The sequence below is a fragment of the Staurois parvus genome, unplaced genomic scaffold (assembly GCF_062004578.1).
Source record: "Staurois parvus isolate SC_StPar_1 unplaced genomic scaffold, SC_StPar_1.0 ptg000334l, whole genome shotgun sequence".
Classification (NCBI taxonomy): Eukaryota; Metazoa; Chordata; class Amphibia; order Anura; family Ranidae; genus Staurois; species Staurois parvus.
The window spans coordinates 1,591,372-1,599,362 of record NW_028318130.1 but is presented as its reverse complement, the minus strand read 5'-3'; the positions used below and the strand labels follow the sequence as shown (position 1 = coordinate 1,599,362).

General features: G+C 45.8%; 1 protein-coding gene across 1 annotated transcript; it reads left to right on the top strand.

The window, feature by feature from the left end:
- The first annotated feature begins 1,072 nt into the window (after positions 1–1,072).
- On the top strand, positions 1,073–2,254 carry LOC149457113 (uncharacterized). Its single transcript, XM_089684013.1, has one exon. It carries the CDS (start codon positions 1,073–1,075, stop codon positions 2,252–2,254), a length of 1,182 nt encoding a protein of 393 aa, XP_089540139.1.
- The last annotated feature ends 5,737 nt before the right edge of the window (positions 2,255–7,991 follow it).

Here is a 7,991-nt window from a genome sequence, read left to right as displayed (position 1 = left end):
GTTTATACTTATTGGGCACATTCAGCTATGCTTACACAGCACTTCAGTAAGTCTACTTCTTTTATCATTTACGCGAGAGGTTGAATAATAATGATGTCATAGGAAGAGTGGCCTTAATCTCGGTTAGGTCATTTCCATTTCTACAAAGGTTTTTAGTGGGATCTAAACTACTGTGTAATCAGAACCACTGTAATTGCACTTGTCTTAAAATTCCAATTGTCTCTAGCAATATAAGACCATAGAAATGTAATTCTGGATATAATCCAAAGCTATTGCTTTTTCCTTAGATCAGTCATGGGTAGCATAAAAAACAATCTGAGACAGTGCAAAGATTGATAAAATTAAATCTGTTTTATTGCCATTTACCAGTAGTATGCAGCTTCATGCAAATAGTTAATTTTGTGCTTTATAGCCAGTTAAGCTGTTACCTGTAAGCAAATCAAAGACACATGTGCTTTCTTTTATTTTGATTTTGTTCAGAGGAGACTTAAGTAAAAATTCTGCCTGGAGTTTGTATGTTCTCCCTGTGCCTGCGTGGGTTTCCTTCCACATTCCAAAGACGTGCTGGTGGGTTAATTGGATCCTGTCTAAATTGGCCCTAGTTCCCTGTTTCCCCCGAAAATAAGACCTACCCCAAAAATAAGACCTAGTACTATTTTTGGGAATTGCTAAAGTATAAGACCTACCCCGAAAATAAGACCTAGTTGTGATTGGGGAAATGTTCTGTTCTTATGTTGACATCATGTATAATGACATTTGTAGTTCCGTGCAGGTGAATGGCTGGAAAACTGACCCCTTCCCGGTCCTCTCCGGGGTCAGACAAGGCTGCCCTCTTTCACCTCTGCTTTTTGTTTGCTGTATAGAGCTCTTCGCCGAATGCATCAGACGGAATCCAGAGATCGGGGGAATCACCGCACCGGGACCAGACAGAAGGGAAGTGAAGTGCTTGCTCTACATAGACGACGTGACGGTGTTCTGTGCCAACCAGCGCTCCATCGACCTGCTCGTCCAGACCTGCGAGGACTTCGGCCAAGCTTCGGGGGCAAAAGTCAACTGCGGGAAGTCGGAAGTCATGCTCTTCGGAAAGTGGTTCCTGCCTTCTTCTGCATCCATGCCCTTTGGCATCAAGACAGACTTCATGAAAATTCTGGGAGTTTGGTTTTGTGTCGAGGGCGCAGCCCTGAAGTCTTGGGAGGAGAGACTGGCAAAGATGCGACAGAAATTTGGACTTTGGAGCCTCAGAGACCTCACCATCGAAGGGAAGACACTGGTACTCCACAGCGAGATTCTCCCTGTGTTGCAGTACCTCGCCCAGGCCTGGCCCCCACGGGTCAACACCTGTAAGGCCATCACCAGGGTGGTGTTTCACTTCATCTGGGGCTCCAAGATGGACAGAGTGAAGCGGGCAGTCATGTTCAAGGAACCCCTCAAGGGTGCTAAGGGCGTGCCCGACATCGCCACCCAACTGAGGGTGTTCTTTGCCTGCAACTGCATCCGCAGAACTTTGCCCAAAAGGATTATGGACTCTGGCGGGAACGCAATGTCACGCTTCTTCCTGTTGCCTCTCTGGAGGTCCCTCGGATGGGACAATTGGGACAGTTCCATCCCCTACAACTGGTACACCCCTTGGTACTACTTGGATACCTTCAAGTTCATCAAGGAGCAGGGGCTGCAGGGAGTCAAGCCTGACTTGTGGAAACCAAAGACCATTTACAAACTCATCAGAGCAAGTGACATTTTGGAGTCAGTTCCAGGCCTACCTTCAGACACCTGCAAGGTGGTCTGGAGGAATGTTTCTTCAAACATTCTCACCAACAGGCACAAAGACCTGGCATGGATGGCAATCCAAGGGGGGTTGCCTCTCAGGACATTTATGCATGCCAGGAACCTGAGCAGATACAGACACTGCCCCTTCTGCATCATCCATGAGGAAACGTCTCATCACGTTTTCTGGGAGTGCTCTTTTGCTCAGGCCCTGTTGGGGGCCCTGGAACCTGAACTCAAGGACTTTGTACCACAGACAGCCATCACACACTTTGGGGTGTTGAATGGACTATTCTGTGGAACTTTTTCTCTGGAGGACATTGACGGTGCCTGGCGGGTGCTGTGTTGTTTTAAGGACGCTTTATGGTGCGCCAGGAAGCGCCTCATCCACCAGCGGGAGAGGATGTCCATTGAGGACTGCCGCAGACTGATCCTCAGTCTGCTCAGAGACTATACTTTGATGGACTTTAAGGAGGAAGAGGACGTCTGAGGATCTCCCCTTCCCCCTACTCCCCCTTGCGTATCTTTGTCCCTTCAATAAAGCTTCGGGCCTGTATCCCCCCCTTTTTTTCCCCTCCCCCCCCACAGACCCAATGCTTATTGTAAAGTGTAACATTCGGTTTTTGTTTTTGCATGACTTCGTGATATCAGGAAATGTACTGTGTATTAGGATGCTATGGTTTTGGGGTAAGCGGCGTTATGCATGACGTGTTGGTCTGGGGATCCGTCCGCCACGCACAGCACGTCAGGCATCATACCGCTGAGTAAATGTACTTATTTATTGTTTGAATGTATTTATCATATGCTTGGAACTGTATTGCAATGTGGTGCGCTGCGTCGCAGTATAGGGTGAGATGTACCCAGACAACAAGTATCATGTGTTTTTTATACTTATGTAATAAAGTATTTTTTTCAATCAAAAAAAAAAAAAATTGCCCCCCCAGGCCATTCTGGTGCCACTGTACAAAGCCTGTATTGAGCATGAGCAATTCCGGAACTGCCCCAATGCCACAGTTCGGAGGTGGGCAGGAACGTGGTTATCCCTCTTTCCAGTGCTGTGAGCCAGTGATGTGTTTTTTGACAGGGATGCACCTGTCACCGGGCTGAGAGTCTGTGTTCCATTCTTACAGAGCCCAGCCCCCTTCCCTTCCTCCAGAGGCTGGATCTGCTTTGCCTCTTCCCTCCCCTCACTCCCTGTTCCCACCCACACTCTGTGCAGCTCCTGGGCTGTGTGTGAAGAGGACGTGTCGATGGGAAACTTACACCTGGATTCACACATACAGTGCACATTGAAGCTCAGATTTCACACCTAATTGATACAGTAGTTGTTCAGCAGTTCAGGACAGGATTACAGCAGCTTCAGTGAAGTGAAGCAAAAAGAAAGAGCGCACCAATCTTGCGCATTACCTCAGTAATTCAGTGATTTTATTTAATAAAATATATATACTCACAAACAAGGATGTAAAACAAGCATTACAGATCCTCAAAGGAACTGGGGAGTGTAAAGCCAATGTAAGTCATAGCACGAGGGTAGACTTTCAAAGCCACATCGTCAACATGAATCTGCTGACTGAGCCAGTGAATCTCCTGGGACCATCCAAGTCAGTGAGCTGTGACTAGACTCTCCCCCTTCCTCTCTCCCTTCCTGCTCTCTCTCTCCCCCCTCCTCCTTCTCTTCCTGCTCTCGCTCTCCCCACTCCTCCCTTCCTTCCTGCTCTCGCTCTCCCCCCTCCTCCCTCTCTTCCTGCTCTCTCTCTCCCCCCTCCTCCCTCCCTCCCTTCCTGCTCTCGCTCTCCCCCCTCCTCAGTCTCTTCCTGCTCTCGCTCTCCCCCCTTCTCCCTCCCTTCCTGCTCTCACTCTCCCCCCTCCTCTTTCTCTTCCTGCTCTCGCTCTCCCCCCTCCTCCCTCCCTTCCTGCTCTCGCTCTCCCCCCTCCTCCTTCTCTTCCTGCTCTCGCTCTCCCCCCTCCTCCTTCTCTTCCTGCTCTCACTCTCCCCCCTCCTCCCTCCCTTCCTGCTCTCGCTCTCCCCCCTCCTCCTTCTCTTTCTGCTCTCTCTTTCCCAAACCTCTTTTTTTGCAGATGACACCAAGCTGTGCAGTGAAATAACATCCTTACAGGATGTCTCCAACTTACAAGCCGACCTCAATGTACTGTTTAATTGGGCAACTATGTGGTAAATGAGGTCTAATGTAGATAAATGTAAGGTTATGCATTTGGGGGCTAAGAATATGCATGCATCATACATACTAGGGGGGTACAACTGGGGGAATCAATGGTGGAGAAGGATCTGGGAGTTCTGGTAGATCACAAGCTTAATAATGGCATGCAATGCCAAGCTGCAGATTCTAAAGTGAGCAAAATCCACTCTTGTATTAAAAGAGGTATAGACTCCAGAGAGAGAGATATCATTTTACCCCGGTACAAATCATTATAAGACCATATCTGGAATATGCAGTTCAGTTTTGGGCACCAATGCACAAAAAGAACATTGGGGAACTGGAGAAAGTACAGAGAAGGGAAACCAAACTGATAAGAGGCATGGAGGAGATCAGCTATGAGGAAAGATTAGAGGAACTGAATTTATTCTCTCTTGAGAAGAGGATATTAAGGGGGGATATGATCAACATGTATAAATACATCAGTGGTTCATATAGTGAACTCAGTGTAGAGTTATTCACCCTGAGGTCCTCACAGAGGACAAGGGGGCACTCTTTACATCTGGAGGAAAAGAGATTTAATCTCCAAATATGGAAAGGTTTCTTCACAGTAAGAGTTGTGAAAATATGGAATAGAGTTGGTTCTGGCCAGCTCAGTGGATTGCTTTAAAAAAGGCCTGGATTATTTTCTAGATACACAGAATATAACTGGATACTAACATTTATAGGTAAAGTTGATCCAGGGAATATCCGATTGCCTCTCAGAGGATCAGGAAGGAATTTTTTCCCCTGCAGGAGCAAATTGGATCATGCTTTGCTGGGTTTTTTGCCTTCCTCTGGATCAACTGTGGGTATAGGATTTTTTTTTTTATTATTAACGATTGAACTGGATGGACTTTTGCCTTTTTTCAGTCAGACTAAGTATGTAACTATGTAAATCCCTCCCCCTTTCCCTCTTTTGTTGAAGTGGGAGTAAACTTCTTTGGTTGATTTTTACTTATAGGTAAGTGTATAATAAGGCTTATCTATAGGTACAGTACATACTGTATCTCCTAGACATACACTGTTTGAGATATTTTCTTTAGAAGCAGCCAGTGAAGTCACCAGTGCATGCTCTCTGAAGGAACGGCATACCCATACCATTCCTTCATAGCCCAGTGCCGAAAACAGTGACTCCTGCACGCATGCACAGGAGTGACATCATTGCGGCTCAGCCATTCATACCACTGATGGCCACGAACCCAGAAGGAAGACCGGGTGAAGATGGAAGCACCTACAGAGGTGACAGCACCCCTGTGGTGCTGTGGTTTACTACCACTGCAGCTAAGGAGTTTTCTTTCAGCAGCCTGTAACAGTACCTGGTCCTATGTACTATGAAGTCGGTTCACACTGGTGTGCTGCAGTTTGGCTGCAGTGCTGGTGTACTCGCAGTCTTCCTGCATGTTACTGTCCCATAAACTTCTATTAGGTTGCACATTTTTACTGTCTGCTCTGAAAGTGCACAAAAAGTACCTCATGCTGCCTCTTTGGTGCACTTTCAGAAAATGCATAAAAAAAGCATAACTTAAAATAAGTCTATGGGACTGTGGCTAAGGAAAACTGCGCTGTAGCCAAACTTCAGCACACCAGTGTAAACCCATGCACTTTCAGAAGGCACTGAAACTCCACTGAAATGTGATCCATGCTCAGGTCCCTTTTCAGAGGCATTTGCCAGGTAGTTAGGAGGTGATATCACATTTTCTCCCTGCTTCTTTTAACCTCCTAAATGCCAGTACCTCCAGGTAATGGCATGGTTACCTTTGAACTCCACCTTATTTCCATAACTCTCTTTAGGTATAAAATGTGCTCTCACCTTATTTGTTGCACATCTACAGTTGCAAGAAAAAGTATGTGAACCCCTTGGGATTACGTGGAGTTTTGCATGAATTGGGCATAAAATGTGCTCTGAACGTCATCTAAGTCACAACAATAGAAGAACACAGTCTGCTGAACATAATACTACACAAACATTAGATGTTGCCATGGTTTAATTGCACATAACATGTAAACATTCACAGTGCAGGGAGGAAAAAGTATGTGAACCTTTTGACTTAATAACTGGTTGACCCTCCTTTGGCAGCAATAACCTCAACCAAACGTTTCCTGTAGTTGCAGATCAGACCTGCACAACGATCTGGAGTCATTTTGGACCACTCCTCTTCACAAAACTGTTTCAGTGTAGCAATATTCTTGGGATGTCTCGTGTGAATCGCTCTCTTAAGGTCATGCCACAGCATTTCAATCGGGTTGAGGTCAGGACTCTGACTGGGCCACTCCAGAAGGCGTATTCTGTGCTGTTGCAGCCATTGTTTTGTTGAATTACTTGTATGCTTTGGGTCATTGTCCTGTTGCATTACCCATCCTCTGCGGAGCTTCAGTTGGCGGACAGATGGTCATACGTTTTCCTGCAAAATGTCTTGATAAACTCTGGAATTCATTTTCCCATCAATGACAACAATCCGTCTAGGCCCTGAGGCAGCAAAGCAGCCCCAAACCATGATGCTCCCTCCGCCATGTTTTACAGTGGGGATGAGGTTTTGATGTTGGTGTGCTGTGCCTTTTTTTCTCCACACATAGTGTTCTGTGTTCTTCCCAAACAACTCAATCTTGGTTTCATCTGTCCACAGTATATTTTGCCAGTAGTGCTGTGGAACATCCAGGTGCTCTTTTGCAAACTTCAAACGTGCTGCAATATTCTTTTTGGACAGCAATGGCTTCCTCCGTGGTGTCCTCCCATGTACTCCATTCTTGTTTAATGTTTTCCTTATTGTAGATGTGTCTACAAAAATGTTAGCATGTGCCAGAGATTTCTGCAGGTCTTTAGCTGACACTCTGGGATTCTTCTTTACCTCATGCAGCATTCTGCGCTGTGGTCTTGCAGTCATTTTTACAGGACGACCATGCCTAGGGAGAGTAGCAACAGTGCTAAACTTTCTCCATTTGTAGACAGTCTGTCTTACTGTGGACACATGAACATCAAGGCTTTTGGAGATACTTTTGTAACCCTTTCCAGCTTCATGCAAGTCAACAATTCTTGATCGTAGGTCTTCTGAGAGCTCTTTTCTGCAAGGCATGGTTCACATCAGACAGTGCTTCTTGAAACCAGTAAATCCAAAACAGGTGTGTGTTTTTTAAAGGCAGGACAGCTGTCAGCAACACATCCAATATCATCACACTGATTGGAGTCAAGGTTGGCTCACTCCTGGCTCCAATTAGCTCTGGGAGAAGTCATTAAGCTAGGGCCTCACATACTTTTTCTTCCCTGCACTGTGAATGTTTACATGTTATGTGCAATTAAACCATGGCAACATCTAATGTCTGTGTAGTATTATGTTCAGCAGACTGTGTTCTTCTATTGTTGTGACTTAGATGATGTTCAAAGCACATTTTATGCCCAGTTCATGCAAAACTCCACGTAATCCCAAGGGGTTCACTTACTTTTTCTTGCAACTGTAAAACCTAAAAAGAGTTATGGAAATATGGTGGAGTTCAAAGTGAATCTCTACACCTAAGTGGAGCACCCCTTTGCAGAAGATTTGAGGATATTGTCAAATCCAGAGACTGGTGGACTTAAGCCATCATAGACAGATCAAAATTTCTGCTGAACTGGCAGAATGTCACTCTATCTATGGGCAGAGTGGTTGTACGGAATTCGATCAATTGATTATGAGGGGGAGTGTTGGGGTTCTGGTGGTGAAAAGGAGGTTGAGAAATTGATGCAGGCTTTATATCATAGATTTCATTATCATCAGGGCACTGGAGGCACACCTATGAGAGGAAAACGTATGACCATAGACTAAATATCCTTCCACAACACAGGGGGAAGGGTAAGCAACAGCAAATGAGGGGAGAAGCATATAGCCAGGGGGAAGGGTAGGAAGCAGCAAGGACTAAAGAACAAGTATGGATTTCCTTTCACAAAAATTATACTCATCTAGGTGGATCACTCTGATGCTGCATCTGCCCCCCTGCCACCTTTAAGACTAGGAACTGAGCGATCAAACACCACTGATCCCAGTCTTCAGTCTGCAG